At 46.6% G+C, this 18653-nt stretch overlaps 1 protein-coding gene across 1 annotated transcript; it reads left to right on the top strand.

Moving 5' to 3' along the window:
* Window positions 1-14669: 14669 nt before the first annotated feature.
* LOC102703515 (WPP domain-associated protein-like) lies at window positions 14670-18401 on the top strand. The gene is made up of 5 exons (XM_006660370.3): window positions 14670-14799; window positions 15490-17202; window positions 17328-17454; window positions 17598-17699; window positions 17915-18401. Exons 2-5 carry the CDS (start codon window positions 15497-15499, stop codon window positions 17963-17965), a joined length of 1986 nt encoding a protein of 661 aa, XP_006660433.1. The 5' UTR covers window positions 14670-14799; window positions 15490-15496; the 3' UTR covers window positions 17966-18401.
* The last annotated feature ends 252 nt before the right edge of the window (window positions 18402-18653 follow it).

The raw sequence follows: 18653 nt of genomic DNA, 5'->3' as shown, positions 1-18653 counted from the left end.
GGCACGATGCACGATCCATTGACGAACCCTAAGCACGGGGAGTCGATGAGACTCAATGTAACCCTCAGGAGCTATAGCATCCACCAGGTCGTCAGGCAGCCGATCTTGGATTTCTTTGACTCTGGATCTAATCGGCCCGGCGTCGTTGATCAGTGTGTCGATTGGGTAGTCCAATCGGGCTAGGATATCTTGAAGTTGTGCTCGAAGGTTGGCCGATAGATCAACAGGCTCGTCAGCGTCGGCTTCAGAGGGATTCAAGTATTGGTCGACGTCGAAAGAGAAGAAATCACCTAAGTCCTGAAATGGAGGTGACCGGTGAGCCAGGGCATAAGTAGAGCAGGTGGATAAGCTGAATAGAATTACTTGGGATATGGAAGCGGCATCGGTCGATAGGTTGGGCGCACCAGCAGGAATTTCTTCCACGGTGAGTACCGGTGTTGGATCAATATCGGTCGGTGGGGTCGACGAACTGGGAGCATCAGGAAGCTATCGCAGGAAAAGCGAAACGTTAACTGAAGATGCAAAACTAGATGGTAGAGGCACCATCGGACACGTACCGGTGCAGACGTGACGGCTGGCTTGGGAGATCGATGGGCCACCCTCTTTCTCTTCGTGCCGGATTTCGGGGATGGGCCAGATGGCGAAGCTGGACTCGGTGGCACCGGTGGTGTGGCAGCAGCAGGAGCCGGATCATTGGCAGTGGGCGACACCGAGGTAGCATCGGCTGATGCTTAATGGGAGACTGTAGGAAACAGAATTAGCAATGCAATCGACAAAATACAAACATAAGGATGTGTTATAAGGCAGTTACTCGCAGAGAGGGAAAAAGACAGGTAATCACCTGTTGGCGAGTCTCAGTGTCAGAGACCTCCTCGGCGGCAGCATCAATGGCAGCATCCAAATCGGCCGATCTCGCAGGAACCGGCAAAGCTACTCCCATCGTTTTGGCCTTCTTCTTCTTCAGAGCCAAAGTAACTTTCTTGCTCCTGAGAGGCCTCTTCGCCGGACTTGGTGGCCTCGAGAGTTTCTTGATGTACTCGCTAGGGGAAGGTGCTCCGTGGCCCAAAGAAGGAAGAGCCGATGAAGAGTATTCGATCGGCTCGCCGCTCCGGCTGACAGCAGGAACTGCATGAGTGGGCTGCAAATTGGAAAAGATTAGTAATGACAAGAAAATATATCGGAGAAAGGATAGGTTCTGCATAAAAGATTACCTCAGAGTCAGAATACTCATAATCGGAATCGATCCGGTTACAGAAGAAGCCCACCGGCGCTGAAAACAAATGTTGGTGCAGTTCTTCCCACTAGCCGATGTAGAGGTCTAGCACCGTGTTTTCGAAAGAAAAGGAAGATATTGACCCAAATGGGATCACTTCGGCTATTTTGTTGATCCGGTTGAACTCCAACGCTGAGGCTACGAGACCCCTTATCTCAATCTTGCCTAAAAAGAAAAGATCGGCTGGTAGTTGACCACACCCAAGCTGCCGGGATGCAAGGGCCGGGTGGTAGAACTCATAAGATGGTCTAGCTGATCGACCGGCATGGAAACCGACGGTTAGCAGGTAGGGGGTAAGTACAAATGCAAGATTTTTTTATGAGCATTTGTTAGTGGAAACTTCGTTCAGTCGGAAGAAGGTAGGGATCACGTAATCCCCATAGTCCGGGTATGCAAACCAGATACATGCATTGGGTTCTGGCCCAAGGTAACACAGCTTGAAAACCTGGGCTAGGCGAGCTGTTGACATCCGATGACCGGGGAAGGAGGAGACCACCTCACCATAAGACATGCATTGCCGAGTCTCCGCTGGTTCCAACTCTAAAAAGGATAGAGAAGGATAGGTCCGCTGGTGAAAGGCCGACAACTCTAATACTCTGGAGAAGTACAAGCAGAGCCAAAGTTGAAGGAACCACCAGGCCGATGGAGAGCTTGGATAAGACTTGGTGAAGCATGTGGTAAACTGCTCCTAACAAATACTGCCCAAGAGGAATGGGATTCCCATCGGCTAGGTACTCTGCTATGTTGTCACACCCGGAGTTTCGTCCTAAGCCTAAATCGTAAAAGAAATTCGTAAGTAACAATTGGCTTAATTAACTCAGGAAAAATCCCTCTAAAAAGGAATTAATTCAATTAAATCGAGGCTCGCAAATCGACTAACATGATTTAAATTTAAATTGCAGAAGTATAAAATTTGGCCAAACCAAATAAGTTAAAACTCGGCAAAAGTGGGGCTTTCCTTTTTTCCTCCTTTTTCTTTTCTTTTTCCCTTCCTTCTCAAATTGGGCCGAAGTCCAATTTTCCTCCCTCTTTCTTTTTCCTTTTCTTTTTCTTTTTCTTTCCCTTCCCGGGCCGGCCCAGCCGAGCCAGCCCGCAGCCTCCTCCTCGGCCGGCCCAGCCGAGCCGGCCTCCCTCCGCCCGCCAGCGCGCGCCCCGCCTGGGCCGTCGCTCGGCCCATCTCCCGCGTCGCCCGCTCGCCCGCGCCGCCTCCCTCCTCTCTCTCGCGCCACTGACAGGTGGGGCCCACCTGTCAGCGACCGAGCTCCGCCAGCCCGCGCCGCGCCCGCGCCGGCCGAGTACGAGTCCGCCGCCGCCGCAACGGTCGCCGCCGAGACCGCGTCGTCGCCGACTCGGTCTCCAACCTCCGCCTGCCCTAGCTGGTGCCGCCACACTATAAATCCCCACCGCCGCCGCGTTGCTGCCTCTTGCCACCGCCGCGCAACTTCGCCGTCGGACGCCTTCGCCGCTGTCCAGCCGCGTCATCGCCTCCGCGCCGCTGTCGCCGACCAGTCGCCGTCCTCGTCGTCGCCGGTGAGCGTCCGCCGCGCCGCGCTTTCCTCCGTCGCGTCGTCGCCGTCGCGCCCGGTTGCCTCACCGCCGCCAATCGATCTCCGCTGCCACCGCCGATCTCCCGCTCCCGCCCGCGTCGCCACCTCCGCCTCGGTCTCGCCGACCCGCCCGCGCCCTCGCCACCGCCGGTGAGAACCCGCACCCTCCTCCCCTCTTTCTCCCCTTTCCGGCCGCCCGCCGCCGAGTCGCGCCGTCGCCGGACGAGACCGAAGCTCGCCGCTCCCGCCGGCCGTGGTCGTCGTCGCCTCCGCGTCGCCGACGTTTGGCCACCGTCGCTTGCACCGCACGTGCCGCGTCGTCAGCCGTCGCCGTGCCAGCCGTCGCCGCTGTTTTGCCGGTTGCGCCCGTGCTCTCGCCGCCTCCGTCGTCGTCGCCGTCGCGCCGTCGTCGCTCGCCGGTCGTCGCCGTCGCGCTGTCGCCGTCGTCCCGCCGTCGCTGTGCGCCGCCGCCGCCGCGTCGCCCGTCGCTCCCGCCGGTCACCGCCGTCCGCCCGACCGCACGCTCTTTCCCCTCCTCTCTGTTCCCCTCTCGCTGACGAGTGGGTCCCACCCGTCAGCCGTTCCCCACGCCCGCCTCCTCTCTCTCCTCCCCGGGCCAACGTGTCAGTCTCTTCCTCCCCCTCTCTCTCACCGACAGGTGGTCCCCACCTGTCAGCCGTCAGCTTCCTCTCTCCTCGCTGACGTCAGCAGCCCCATTAATTGCGCAATAATTGATTTAGGACTTTTGTGTTTAGCTAAAAACCCAGAAAACTTCTAAAATTCATAAGTAATTCATCTAGTCTCCGTTTAGGCCCATTCAAATTTCATTAAATTCTTAAAATTGTCAAGAATCTATTAAAAATAGTTTCTTTTGCTGTTTCAGTAGAGTTTGTGCCTGTTTTATTTATTTTTGTGCTTTGTCGCTTAGATTCGGACCCAGCCGAAGAGCCAGTTTACTTCGAGATCGTCGCCGAAGTCCCCCTAGGGCCAGAGCAAGGCAAGTGACACTCATCCTTGAACATATTGAACCCATTATTGCAAATTCCCCGCTTATTTATTTTAAATATGCATTGTTTTAATTAAAGTACTTACTTTATGCTATTTTCGGGTAAGCCTTATTATTATGCCGTTGTTTATCCAACTTTATTCATTGCTGGACCAGGGGTAACTTGATTAGAGTCAGGCCTAGGTTAATGCTTAGCCATGCTTAGAACAAATAGCTCATGGGATCACATGTAATCATGCTTAGTTCTGAATAGCCGAGATAATGATTCACTACCCGGTTCAGGTTAATGTCAACTAAAATATTGATAAAGGTGGGCTGTGGGTGCATGGTTTTGAAAGTCGCACCCATGGTGATTAAGGACCAGTTCACGGGAAACCCTGGAAGTAATTAAGTGCTAACCACATGCCGAAATGGGTAAGGTGGGATTTGGAGCATGACTTCGAACTATTTGACGTACCCAGGCAAGGGTAGGTGTGATGGAGTATGGACGGGCAATCGTGGTGTAACGAAAGCTTCTCCTGCTTCCGGATCTACCAAGGCACAAGAGGGGACTGCCCGACTTGGTGTAAAGGAGGGGGTGAAACCTGAAGTGTGGTACGATTAAATAGGGAGGGTTGTGTAACGGGTCCTATCACGGTCTCCTTTCCGGTATACCATGGTGGTATGTCGGCGCACGTTCAAGTGTAGTGGAGTCGTGTCTTGTGGGTACAGTAGTACACCTCTGATCAGAGTATAAACTATTCGAATAGCCGTGCCCACGGTTACGGGCGAACTCCCAGCTTCACTGTGATTAGTGAACCTCTAATAACTTGGGTAAATTGGTTATCACTCGGGACTACTGCAACGTGGTGTAACGTTGAGTAGTGGTTGGGCCTGTTGCAACGTGGTGTAACGTTGGACAGTGTTGTGGTATTTTACAACTGTTATTTATTTATGCTTTACTGTACTTAATTACCTTTATTCTTTAAGCTCTGTTATTTGTTTAAACTGCTGCTTTATCGCAACTAACCCTAGCCTGTCCTTGTTAATCCCATTGCATCATTTATTCTTCCCCTTGTCCGTGTTACTTGTTGAGTACGGTGGTTTGTACTCAGCCTTGCTTAACTTTCCCAACCCAGAGCTAGAAGTCGAGTCTGATGGAGGTGCCTCTCAGGAGTGAGCTGTTCCGCTGTCGAAGTGTTGCCTGTGGACTGGAGCCGTACCCGCTGGAGCTAGTCTACCCCTTTGTTTTTCTTTCCGCTGCATTTCCGCTAGAATAAGTGTAAATTTTCAGTTGTTTCTAAGAACGATGGTTATGTAATCAACATTGTCTTTTTGTGTACCCTGGCTGGTCCTGGACAGGGATTTAATACACAATTAAGTTCAGAAATTCGTGTGAGGAATTTCTGGGCGTGACATATGTTCTCCATGTTGGTAGTTGGACCTAAAGTCTAGCCACAAAAGACAAACCTTTCTAGGCAAAGGTTTAGAAAGGCGCTATGCTCCCTGTGGTCGTCCAACCCCGAATCTTTGCGGTGAGCTTCGATGTATTCAGACCAACCCCCAATATTCTTGGTCTGCAGCCGATGCTGGAATTTGGCCTTTAAGTTGAAGGGGTTTACTGGGGCCATAATGTTCAGTCCCGTTAGCATGACAACATCCATAAGGGTAGGGGTAAGTATACCATGGCCAAATACAAATGCGTTTAGAGCATCGGACTAAAAGTAAGAGGCAGCGGCCAACAAAGGTTCATCCTTTTCCATTTCAGACAGACTTAGTCCTATGCAATGGTTGATGTCTAGTTCTTCCCACTGGGTGCCATATGTCTTGAATAACCGATTGTACCAGTCTCTCCAACCAGCCAAAGGAGTAGGGAAAGATCTAAAGGACTGGGTCCAATCCTTTCGCTAGGATCAGGGTTTTTAAAGGAGATATTCAGCTGGGCGTTTTTGAAGGGGATCCTATTGGCTTTCGAACAGATGATTTCACTAGGATCAGGGTTGCCCATTGGCCCGAGAAAGTAAAACCTAGGGTTTGGGCTAGGAATCAAAATTTGGTTTCTAAGTTGCTGAAAAAGAAAACAATGCGAAAGGGGAATCAGTTAACAGGCCGATTGAAGGCATTTTACAAAGAAAATTCGCTAAAATTGAACCCTAGGATCAAGAAAGCAGGGCACTCAATGGCGGGAAGCGGAAATGTGGCAGGAACGAGAATTTGCCTCTGGGACCTCGTATGGAGTGTCCGGTGATGAACTCGTGGAAGCCATTGCTGGTGGAGGATGCTCGGCGCAGCGGATTCGCGTGAGTCCTGTCGATCTAATTCTGCCTCGGTTCAAGCCGATCAATTAGGTTTGCTTGGTTCATGTTATCAGATTGGATTAGAGGCTTGCGAGGGCTTACTGCTGGAGTTCTAGCCAGCGTTATCTTGAGTAGTTCATTGATTAGTTGGTTAAACCTGTTGATCTTCATGTTTCTATGGTTATATCATGTTAGATTGCATATTGTCTCTGTTAAGTCTGATCTGTGTATATTTGGTGTGATCTGCCCGTAGAAGTTTGTCCGATCGGCTGAGTTTAATAGGTTAGTTGACGGATTACGCTGTTGTGCTATCTTTTTGCTCACATGTTATAATATTCATCCAATGTTGTGCGTGGTTATGTTTGGATCTATACTGTCTCGATTAGGTTCGATCTTCTAGATCTGGATTGGGCATGCATGTTATTGGTTGTTATTGTTTCATGCTGATAGTTAGTATAGCATTCCAGTTTATGCGTAATTCCTTATTTAGTCTTATATCGGCTAACAATTTAGCGGGTGATGAATGTTGGAGCGGTTTGATTAGCCAATTAATCTTAAGACTGTCTCGGTTGGGTCCGATCTTTTAAGATTAATTTGCTGATTGACTTATTTGATATTTATCCTGCTTCTGACTTGGCCGGTTGGGCATATTTATAACTGTTATCATGAAATTCCTGTAAAGCTGATCATCTAGTCTATCGGCTAGGGTCCTGAAACGGTATCGACTATACGGTCGATAACAATTTCAGGGTTAACTGTTTTCCATGTTATATTTTGTCAGTTACAGGATCAAACTGACTCGCACGCCCAGTATTTCTAAGAATTAGGTCCTGCACTGGAATTGTCTAAGATTGATTGCCAGGCCTACGTGTATGACCGTTGATTGTTATTTTCAGCGTCAACACATAGACAACAAAGCTATTGGCGATGTGAAGCCCCAAGAGGTTGAAGGGGATAAAGTGCAAGAAATTGAGCAATACTCCTCAACCCAAGTCGACCAAGTACAAGATGGCGATGGTGGAGTGGATCAATACCTTGCGGATGTGATTGATGCTGTAGGCACATGTGAGAAAAGAGACACCAAACAAGCTCAAGCCCCCACAGTGCACTATCCCCGGATCCATCAAACCGTGCAACGCGATCATCCCGTTGATAACATTCTCGGTGACATGCATAAAGGGGTAACAACTCGATCTCAAATTGCAAACTTTTGTAAAAACTACCCCTTTGTCTTGTCTTTGGAACCTGTTAAGGTGGAAGAAGCGTTTGGTGATCCGGATTGGGTGATGGCCATGCAAGAAGAGTTGAACAACTTCAAAAGGAATGAAGTATGGTCGCTCGTGGAGAGGCCCAGGCAAAATGTCATCGGTACCAAGTGGGTCTTTCGCAACAAGCAAGATGAACACGGAGTAATCACCCACAACAAAGCACGGTTAGTGGCTCAAGGGTTCACCCAAGTCAAAGGACTTGACTTTGGTGAAACCTTTGCGCCGATTGCTCTCCTTGAATCCATTCGAATTCTTTTAGCTTATGCAGCTAACCATGATTTCAAGTTATATCAAATTGATGTCATGAGTGCTCTCTTGAATGGACCAATCTCGGAGTTAGTGTATGTTGAGCAACCACCGGGTTTTTTGAAGATCCAAAGTACCCGAACCATGTCTACAAGCTTCAAAAGACACTCTACGGGCTCAAGCAAGCCCCTAGAGAATGGTATGAGTGTCTTCGCGATTTCCGCCAAGAATGGTTTTGAAATCGGGAAGGCGGACACTACTCTCTTCACTAAAAAGTTTAAAAGTGATCTCTTTGTGTGCCGAATTTATGTCGATGACATAATATTTGGCTTAATTAACATTTTTTTGTGAAGAGTTTAGCAAGATAATGACTAAGAGGTTCGAGATGTCGATGATGGGGGAGTTGAAGTTCTTTCTTGGACTACAAGTGAAGCAACTCAAGGACGACACATTCATATCTCAAGGGAAGTACTTGAAGGACGTGCTCAAGAAATTCGATATGGATGGAGTCAAACCTATCAAGTAACCAATGCCAATCAATGAGCACCTCAACCTCGACATAAATGGTAAAGATGTGGATATGAAGGTATACCATTCCGTGACACCTAGAAATTCCTTACGCAAATTTCTGAACTTAAATGTGTATTAAAATCCCTATCCAGGACTAGCTAGGGTACACAAATAGACAATGTTGATTACATAACCATCGTTCTTAGAAACAACTGAAAATAACAATTAAATTAACAAAAATACAGCAGAAAGATAACACAGACTAGCTTCAGCATAACACTACTCCAGTCCACAGGCGGATAGTTTACTCCTAAGAGTCACCTCCATTGGATTCAATCTCTAGCTCTGAAGGGGAAAATTATACAAGGCTAAGTACAAACCACCGTACTCAACAAGTAGCATGGAATAGGGGTAGTAAGGTCGCGTTCGCCCCCCAGGTAAGTTAACTTACCTCCTTCGTTTTCCCGCGCGCACGCTTCCCAAACTGCTGAACGGTGTATTTTTTGCAAAAAAATTCTATAGGAAAGTTTTTTTAAAAAATCATATTAATCTATTTTATATTTTTTAAAAATTAATAATTAATTAATCATGTACTAATCTATTACTACGTTTACCGTGCCGGATAAGTTAACTTATCCACACCTCTCACGAACAAATGATGTAGTGGATCACAAGGAATAGGCTAAGGTTAATTGCAATTTGCAATAAAGCAGCATTTAATAAATAACAGAGATTTAAGTAGAATAGCATAAATAAATAAGAAAATAAATAACATTTGTAAAGTACCAACATCACTGTCTAACATTACACCACGTTGCAACAGGCCCAACCACTACTCAACGTTACACCACGCTGCTGTAGTCCCAAACCAGTGCCAGTTTACTCAGGCCATTAAAGGTTCAACTAATCACAATGAATCTAGCAGTTCGCCCGTAACCGTGGGCATGACTATTTGAATAGGTTTACTTTGATCAAAGGTGTACTACTGTACCCACAAGACACAGTTCCACTACACTTGAATGTGTGCCCACATACCACCAGGGCATACTGGAAAGGAACCTGTGATAGGACCCGTTGCATAACCCTCCCTTTTCAATCGCAACACACTGCAGGTTTCTCTCCCTCCTTTACACCAAGGCGGGCAGCCCCCTCTCATGCCTAGATGAATCAGAAAGCACCATAGACCGTCGTAGGGTCCATCCATACTCCATCACGCTCACCCTAGTCTAGGTATGTCGAATAGTTCATAATTACACTTCAAATCCCACCGTTGCCTTTCTGGCTTGTGGTTAACACTAAAATAACTTTCAGTGTTTCCTGCGAACCGGTCCTTAATTGCCATGGGTACGACTCTCAAAACCATGCACTCACAGTCCACCATTATCAATATTTTAGTTAGCATTAACCCGTACTAGGTATTGACGGGAGTCGGAGAGGAGGCGTTGACGGACGGCGCAGCGGACGTCGGCGTACGGGTGACGAGATTGATCAGCGGTGAAGAGACGGCGGTGCTCGGGTGCAGGGAGAAAAAGTGGCAGCAGTGCGTGGAGGGGAGATTTATAGGGGAGCGGTAGCCGACACAGGCGCGGTGGGCGGTGGCGGTTGCGGCGGCAGAGGTGGACTCGGCCATAGAGGCGGCGCGGGCTCGGTCAGGCCATGACAGGAGGAGGAGGGAGGGAGGCTGAACTTTGGCGGTGTAGGCGCAGGAGCTGGGCCAGGGCGAATCGGCTGGGTAGGAGGGATGCGCAGGCATGGGGGAGGAGGAGAAGAGTCATGGGCCACGCTTAGCTGGGCCGGCCCAAGGGGAAGGAAGGGAGAGGGGAGGAAAAAGAAGAAAGGACGAGGAAGGGAAAAAGAAAGGAGGAGAATATTTGGGTTGCGGCCCAAATCCGAAAAAAGGAAAAAAGAGGGAAAAGAGAGGGAAAAGGAGGAAAAAACCAAAGCCCTCGGCCAGCTTCTATGAGGCGGTCGGACAGTCCGGCCCTCGGGCTATAAAAGCCCACGAGGCCGACTCCCTCATCTCAGTTCATCCAATCTCTTCTCTCTCTCTCTCAAACCCTAACTGCTCAAGCCCCCTACGGTGATCCCTTGTTTCCTTTATCGAAACTCCATCGGGTTCCACGTTTTTCCTTCCTTTGGAAGTGAAGAATTCATCCCGCGACAAGGATCGATGACTCACGACCTCAGGTATTTGTTTGAATCTGTTCTCAAGTTTCCAATATCGTTTTTGCCCGATCTACCAATCTGAGAATGTAGGATACTTTTCAACCACATAGGGTCATTGTACTAAATGCCTAGTTAGCTGATCTATTGTGAAACTCAAAATGCATTGGTCAATTTCTGTCTTCCTTCCCAGGACCAGACGATCTAGTGTTCTTGACCGGACGATCCGGCCAAGGGGCTCGGTCTAACTGAGAGTCCTGACTGGACTATCCAGCCTCTGCCTAGTTTCTAGACCAATGCACACCTTTGGCTCTATCTTACAGTCATTATTCATACCTTCTTTGATTCTATGTTTGTAAGATCATCATGACTCGAGGAAGCAGCAGCAATGTGCCTGAGAAGAGACGCAACAAGAGACAAGATCCTGTTTCAACCTCCATAGAGTCAGATGGTGATCACTCTCCATCGGTGAATTTTCCCAGAGGGAGAATGGGGAAGAAAAAGGTGGATGCCCCAATTCCAAGGAGGAAGGTGAAGAGAACTGTGAATCGCCAACACCCAAGTGGTGGGATTCGCATTGAAGAGCCACGCCCCTCTGGCTCTTGTCAAGGTACTCCTTCAAATGCTGCTCAAGGGAATGCTCCAAGGGCGTGTGATGCTTAGCGTCCCAATCATGAAGAAGCGGTAGGAGATATTCCCCTCACTCCCAAGAAGGTGCAAATTTTCCCTGGCCGGCACGAGACCCCCAAGGAAGAGGGTGGATTACCTGAGGAACATGGCCAAGACAAAGACTAATCGTGGAAGGGCACGAGAGGCACAACTTGCTTGTGACTTGGACTTTCGGTTCTATACCTATGTACAAGGCAATTGGTACAACTCAATCTTCATGGGTCCCAAGAAGCTCTCCATCATAGAGATGAAATGGATTGATTGGGAGTTCTTGGGCAAACAGAGGAGTAAGGTGGCAAAGACAGCGGTCCACATGTGCCATGAGAAAAATGTGGACAAGCTCATGAGTTTGGAGCATGCTTGGAGTGCTGAGCTGATTGGGCAGTTCTATGCAACTGCATACTTTGAGGATAGTGAAGATGGGACGGAGGAACATATCAGGTCGCTGATGGAAGGATTGGAGTACACAGTCACCATGTCACACTTTGCGTCAATCCTAGAGCTTGATGAGCATGACCTTAACAAGCCAAGTCTTCATAATGAGCCAGCTCTTTCTCAAGATGTGATTCGGAGGCTATATATGGATGACAATCATCAAGTGCACCTTGGCACAAGTAAAGGCCTCCTTCCACATTTTGATCTTCTTTTGAAGATTATCAAGACCACTTTGTCTCCCAAGAGTGGAGACAAATCAACTCTCACCACTAGGCATGCAGCTTTGCTTCTCCGCATGTGTTCCACAGCTCAACCATTCAATGTCATGAAGTACATTTGGAATGAGATACAAATGATTGTCCTTGATCCCTCCAACGGCCTGTCCTATGCTCCTTTCCTTCATATGATGATCCAAAAGATTATAGGCTTTCACTTCAAGGGAGAATGCGAGCACTATGCCTATTGCCCGAAGATTCCACAGGCTCCTAAGATTACTGGTTCAAAGGGAAAGCCAACTAGTTCCACCTCACAGCTAGTTCATCCTTCTTGTGGCTCTTCTTCCTCTTCGTCAATCAAGAGGGCTCTTTCTGCTATCTTTGGGCTTTGCAAAGAAGATGGCACTGAAGGTCAAGTCTATTGAGACAAAGCTCAATAAGTTTCTACATAATGTCGAGCACGATATCCCTCAAGAGTCCGATGATGAAGAGTACATTGACCCGTTTGTGGCCTATGAGGCAGAATTGACGACAAGGGTAGCTAGTGCATCTTCTTCACGCACTACTCAAGACAGTGATCAAGACACCGAGGAGGAGGAGGAGGAAGCTGATGACGACGAGGAGGAGGATGATGATGACGAGGAGTGATCCTCTCATTCCCTCCTATACACTTCCTTTTTATTGCCTTGATGCCAAAGGGGAGAAGATGTAGGAATTGAGAGGGGTCACATTCTTTTTCCTGGATAGATAGTGTCGGCTGGACCATCCGCCCTAAAGCCAGACAGTCCGGCCTCTCCCTCTCAGTCACCCCACTATCTATAGACTCTTTTATTTGTTATTCTGTCTATTCGATTTCACTGGGTTGTAATGACTGTTAGTTGCTAGCTCGTACCTTTATTTCCTTGCATGTGTGTTTCGATACTTATGTGAACCTCTTAAGTGTAATTGTTGTGGTTTAGGCTTAGTTGTTCTCATGCATGCATGTTTGTATTGTTGGCACACGTGCGGTCGGCGGTGACAAGTTGCTGCTGTGCCGTCACGACTAGCTTGGCCACATCGTCCAGCCAGCGCTGGGCGTTGGTTCCTCGATCTACGGTGACCGGGGGTGGCGTAGGAGCGCCTCGTCTGCCTGGAGAGCACCCTCAGGGGTGCCAAACTCCAGGCGGCATTGCTCCTGCCCCTAGCGTGCTCAGGGGCGTCCACATCAGCCGCGGCCGCCTGCGCCACTACGGGATCTTGGCTTGCCGCGGGGGCGTCAGGTTGCGGTGGCGGTGGAGGAGATCTGCGAGGACGCTTGCGATGTCGGTAATGGGGGTTGTTATCGCCCTCACCGGCCGCGTCGATGTCGTCCCACACGTCCTCTACCACCATGTTTCGGTCGCGGGGTGGGGGCGGAACATGGTTTCCCGGCCGTTCCGCCATCACTGACCAATAATTGAGATCGAAGAAGACCCCCCGGAAGGCGGGAAAGGGAGGCTTTCAAAAACCCAAACAACGCACCCCTAACTGGCACGCTAGCTGTCGGGGATTGAGCTCCTCGAGCGGAAGTTTAGCGAACCCCCTTTGTGAGTTCGGCCGGGGATGCAAGGTTGAGTCCGAAAAAGCCCTGTGAGTGAGAGAATACGCAGTAGAAATTATACAAGTTCGGACCACCGGGAGGCGTAATACCCTACTCCTGTTGCTTGAGCACTATCCGAGTAAATGCGTACAAGCTTTCGAGGGAATGTTCCCCTATGTGTCTTTTTTTGGTCCCTCGTTGGTCCCTCCCCTCCCCATTTAACGGTTGGCCAGGGCCTCCTTTATACTAGTAAGGGGACACCACAGTTGTCATGGTCATACTAGCTACCAATGCATAGGCTATTATTACGCTACGGTTAGTAGCCGCTTGGCTAATGCTGTAGCAATCTACTAGTGTCATACAGCTCATGTCCAGTCCTATTCGTTAAAGGGTAGGTGTGGTGGGAAGTCGTGCCATCCTTACCTAGTCCCATCAGTTAGAAAGTTGGCGGAGGGGATGGCCACGCCTCTCCTGCCCGGTCCCATCGGTCAGCGTCTAAACCGTAGGGCCAGTACTCATTCGGACCCAGCGGTCCGAATAGGGCAGGCACCCTTACCTCTCCGCACCCGTCCATTGCATTTAATGTGGTGGCGATGGAGAGCGGACAAGCCATCCCTGCGGTGACGGGGGCATCGCTGCGCTGTTATGGACGTATGTCCCCTTTTTTGCCTCTTTTCCTACGGGAGCGAATAGGAGCGCATGCGCGCCTGTGCTGCATTTAATGTGGCGCATGCGCATGCCCATCATGCGGGCGTCGCGCGCCTCAAGCTCCTTCCCACCTCAATAACTGCAGTTGTTGGGCACCGAGGCCGCGTCCGCCGCGCGGTGGGCCCCGTGGTGCTCGAGCCACGCGCCGAGGGGGTCGGGAGAGCTCCAACCCCTCCGGCGCCCACTCAAGGCCACCCCTTGGGGCCCGATCTCCCTTCCCTCTCAGGTTTGAGAGTTCCTGTGTCCACAGTCGCTGCACACCAACCACTCATAGGAGATATCCTGGGCCTATATCTCCGACAATAACAAATATCCCTATTTCTAGTGGCATGTTAGGAACCAACAAATTTATAATGACGTGTATCTAGTTAATCCAACAATATGGTTTAATAGTCCGGGCTGAATCAAACTGGCCTTAGAGCATCTCCAATAGCTCATCTATCCTATTCTCTATCCTAAAAATAGAGGATAAAGACTACAAATTGAGCTCCAACAGAACGGCTATCCTATCATTTATTTTTAAGATGTCATCCATATTAGGAGAGAGAACCTTCATATTTAGATGATCTCTCCATCCTCCAAAGAGATATAGAGGATGCTATATATGAATGATGTAGTTAAGTACATAGGATGCCATATATGAATGATGTAGTTACGTACATAAAAATACGAAGGATGAAACTAATTTAGATGATCAAATTTATTGCGGGCTCTTAGGGTATAGGGTATGTTTGGTTGCGGCTGCCTCACTCGAGTATATCTTCCGATCAAAAAAAAAAGAGTAAAAACATAAAAGTAAATCCCGTCCTTGGGCGTCGCTCTCGGTCCGGTTTGGTCTCCTACTGCGCGAGTTCGCCCGCCGCCCGCGCGGATCTTCGGCGAGCAGGGCCGCCGTCATCCTGCTGTTTCCGCCGCATCCTCACCGGTGAGCATCCACTCATCTGTTACGCAGCCACATCCTCTTTACCATCCCTCTCTATCCACGCACCTTTTTTTTTTCCTATGAACCCTAGTTTTTTTTTTTGGTGAAACTGTGACCCCTAGGTTCAACTCAAGTCTGGAAGTTTCTCCCTTAATTTGCCTTAACCTTAATACTAATAGCAGTGTTTTTGTTCCCAAAAAGCTTAGGGATTCAACTCCATGTCACTCATCGAGTATGTGTGCGTGATGCAGTACTAATTGCAAGCTGTTTATTTCCCAAAAGGAAATCGGGGTTTATTTGAATGCCAGTGCCCCGTGACTGTATTATTGCCCTTGTTAATGTCTGTTTGTCTTTTGGTAAATATGATATATGCTTCTGTCCCTGTTGCTTTATTTTGCTTATATCTTCTGTTAAGCAGTACAATGCATTCTAAAACGTTCAATTCCATATATTTTAAAGAATTCTTTTATTGTGTTTCAAGGTATTTTAAAGATTGTTAGAACCATTGGTGATGAGGTGTTTCATTTCCCTTTAGGATGCAGTGAGGTGATTCATATTATTAATTAATAAAACAGGATTCCGTTTAAGTGAGATGGTTAGCCATTCCCCTTTGTGTTTTGCACTTCTGTATTTGGAAGTGGGATGCTTTAGTCATTCTCCTTTGTGATTTTCTTTCTTTTTCCTTGTTTGCAGTGGAAATATGGCAGAGAGCCTGGAGACTCTGGATGTACCATTAGCCCAAAGTGATATGAATGGAAGCGCCACTATTCAGGAGGAATCTTGTTCTAATGAAAATGAGTTGAATGTAGATGATTATGATGCCATATGGGATGAAATAAATATTGGGCTTCAGGTCTTCAGATATGTTACTAAATCTGTTATGAAGGGAACTATAAGTGCTGTAGAGCAAGAAGCAGCGCGGCAGATTGTGTCCAAAGATGCAGAGATAGCGTTCTTGAATGAAAAGCTGCGGCAATTCAGAAATAGTGGTTTGAGTTTATGTGAGGGTCGAGATAGATTCCATGAAGAAGTTTATAGCCTTCGCCAACAACTTGACACCATTTCTGAATCACTCATGAATTCTGAGTGGGGACTTTCAGTATCACACTATAATAACTTTGATGGTGCGGAAGATGTGAGTAAGCATAGAGTGAAGGAAAAATCCTCTAAAGATGGATTAACTAAGGAAGATAGTTCTAAAGCCTCTAATGAAGATATTTTTATTGATCCAATAGTTCTGAAGCACATGGATAGGGATGATTTGATAATTCATTTTAATAAAATGATGAATCAGATGAAACGGCAGCATGATTCGGCTTTGCAAGAGAAGACAGAAGAGATATTCAGACTAAAGCGGGAGAACCTAAAAAAAGAAGGAACTACGCCCTGGCATTTACGAAATAACAAAGAATTTGAGCTCATGAGGAAGAAAATCTGTGGAGTCATTGCAAAATTGGATGAGGTCCTGATGGAGAATAAAAGAATCATTCGCAGCAAGACTGATGTATTTCCTGGTCAACAAGACAAGATGAAGGTTGTAAATTCTCATAGCCATCAGCTACAATATGCTCCAACTGACAATGAAGAGGATGAAACATGTGCTACTCCAACTAAGAGTTCACATTTCACATTCACTGAGGCAGACTACATAAATCAAATTAAGAGGCTAGAATCTGATATTGAAGATGCAAGCATTGAAACCATAATTAGAGAAGAGATGCAAAAGATCTTAATAACAGAGTTTATTAGTGAAATAAAAATGGGATTGCATGGTTATGAGATGGAGTTTAATATGAATCAAGATATCTGCTCAATTATTCAGAACGAGGCCATGGCTGAAGCAATTTCAAACTTTAATTTGCTGTTAAGAAACAGTGAGGAAAATAGGTCCGCTGAAACATCATCTCTGCAAATTCAAGCGATTGACAAATTGATACTCACAGTGGACTCCTTGGATTTAGTGATGAGGGAGGAGGAATATTTGTCACAGATTGGATTTGAATCAATGAAGGGTCATATGGATTTACTATTCCATGAACTTGGTTCACTAAGAGGCAAAATTGAAAAGCAAGATTCCTACATTTATGAAAAGAGTATGGAGTTTGATGTCATTGTTAACAGGTTGGAGCAAGCTCTGCAGCATGTTCATCATGATGAGATTGCTCTGAATGAGTTAAATGATAGATTTAGGATTGTGTCAGACTCTCAGAAGGAGTTAGAGCAACAAAATAAAGTTTTGCATGCCATCATTAAAGAAAAGGAGAAGACATTTTCATCATTCATTCCTAAAGAATTGGAGTTTACAGAATGCATGAGAAGTGTTGTTGAATCTATGAGATGTTTTGAAAAGTTCATTACAGACCAGCAAACTACCATTGCAAACAAAGTTCAGCACAATGAATCAAGGTGCTTGTATTTTCCATTCATCCACTACTTTCTTTTGTCACAATGTTTGTTGAGGTTTGTTGTTACCATTACTTTTACAATTCTCATTGCCTATGACTTTTCTCTGTTGTAATTATGCAAAACAGGTTCAGTCTATTGAAAGAGCAATGTAAACTCATTGCGAAAGAAGGCAATACTTTTAAAAAGAAGGCCTTGAGATACAAGGAAATATCTGAGACAAGAGGTTTCAATCTTCAGAGAGCTGAGCTCGAGGTAATGGAATTTTTAAATGTAAACAGTAGCACTTTGCATATTTGTTTTCCGCAACTGCTTATCCCATCAACTGCGGCAGTCTGTAACCTAGATAGTATCTTAAAATGAGAAGGAATTGCAATGTGATTTGTTGTTTTTTACAGGTAGATTTACTTGGTGACGAGGTTGAGGCATTAACAGATCTGCTTGCAAAAATTTATATTGCACTTGACCACTATTCTCCAGTCTTGCAGTACTACACTGGTGTAAGTATACTATTCTGATTAAATCTCTGTTTCAATAATGAAATATGAAATCTCTCTAAAGAAACAAAATTGATGTAATATAGTTTCTACAGTAATTCATTATCACTCTTTTGTTATAGCGTTGTAAACCCATGATGTTTCTATTCTTTGTTAATTACTGTTATGCTTGTAAGTTATGATATTTTTGGTTTTAATTGTATTATCTCTTTTAACAGGTGATGGAGATCTTAAATATGATCAAGAAGCATTTGAACATGTCAAAGTAAAATGCTTCATATTTATATCTGCGACTATAGTGTTAGCAAAAGGCTTGACAGCTTGACGACATGACTCTGCATTTCTAGTGGTTTGATACGGCTTTTGTAGATGATGCCCTTCTTTTGTTGCCGAATCAAGGGTTAGGTGATTCAAAAGTAGCTTGTTACCCATTCTGGTAGTAGTTTTTGGTAGCCTTTCTGTACTTTGTAAATGAGCCTTCATTAGTTAGCGCTTGCATACGGCTATGGCCCTATGGGTTGTGATCTGCTGGTCTGCAAAACACAAAATCTGAAATAGTGTTCCACTTGATGGACTAAGAAGTATGTTAATGGAGTCCGTGAAACCAATCTATCATGTGGCTTGGCTTCCACAATGATAGAAGATGTATGGATTTATGTATGAGATTGACCAAGTGGTGTATCTATTGTATGTCTTTTTGAGCAATGACATTTTTGTATTCGCGAGAATGTTTTGATCTGCGCCACTTCACTCTTCTACTTTCACCCTACAAATCTACAATTGGCAGTATTAGGAACCTGTATGCTGATGTAAAATAAAGTGCCAAGTAGAATTTTGCAGTCTAAGATCACATGTAACCAACATGGCAATTGCGAAATTGATATATTTTGAGTTATTCTTTAACAATCTCAAGTTCTCAACTCAGACCATCCAAATTAGGGAAATCACTATACGGGG

This window comes from Oryza brachyantha, chromosome 9 (assembly GCF_000231095.2).
Source record: "Oryza brachyantha chromosome 9, ObraRS2, whole genome shotgun sequence".
Taxonomy (NCBI): domain Eukaryota; kingdom Viridiplantae; phylum Streptophyta; class Magnoliopsida; order Poales; family Poaceae; genus Oryza; species Oryza brachyantha.
Note: the sequence above shows the minus strand (reverse complement) of the source record. Positions and strands in the feature narration are given on the sequence as shown.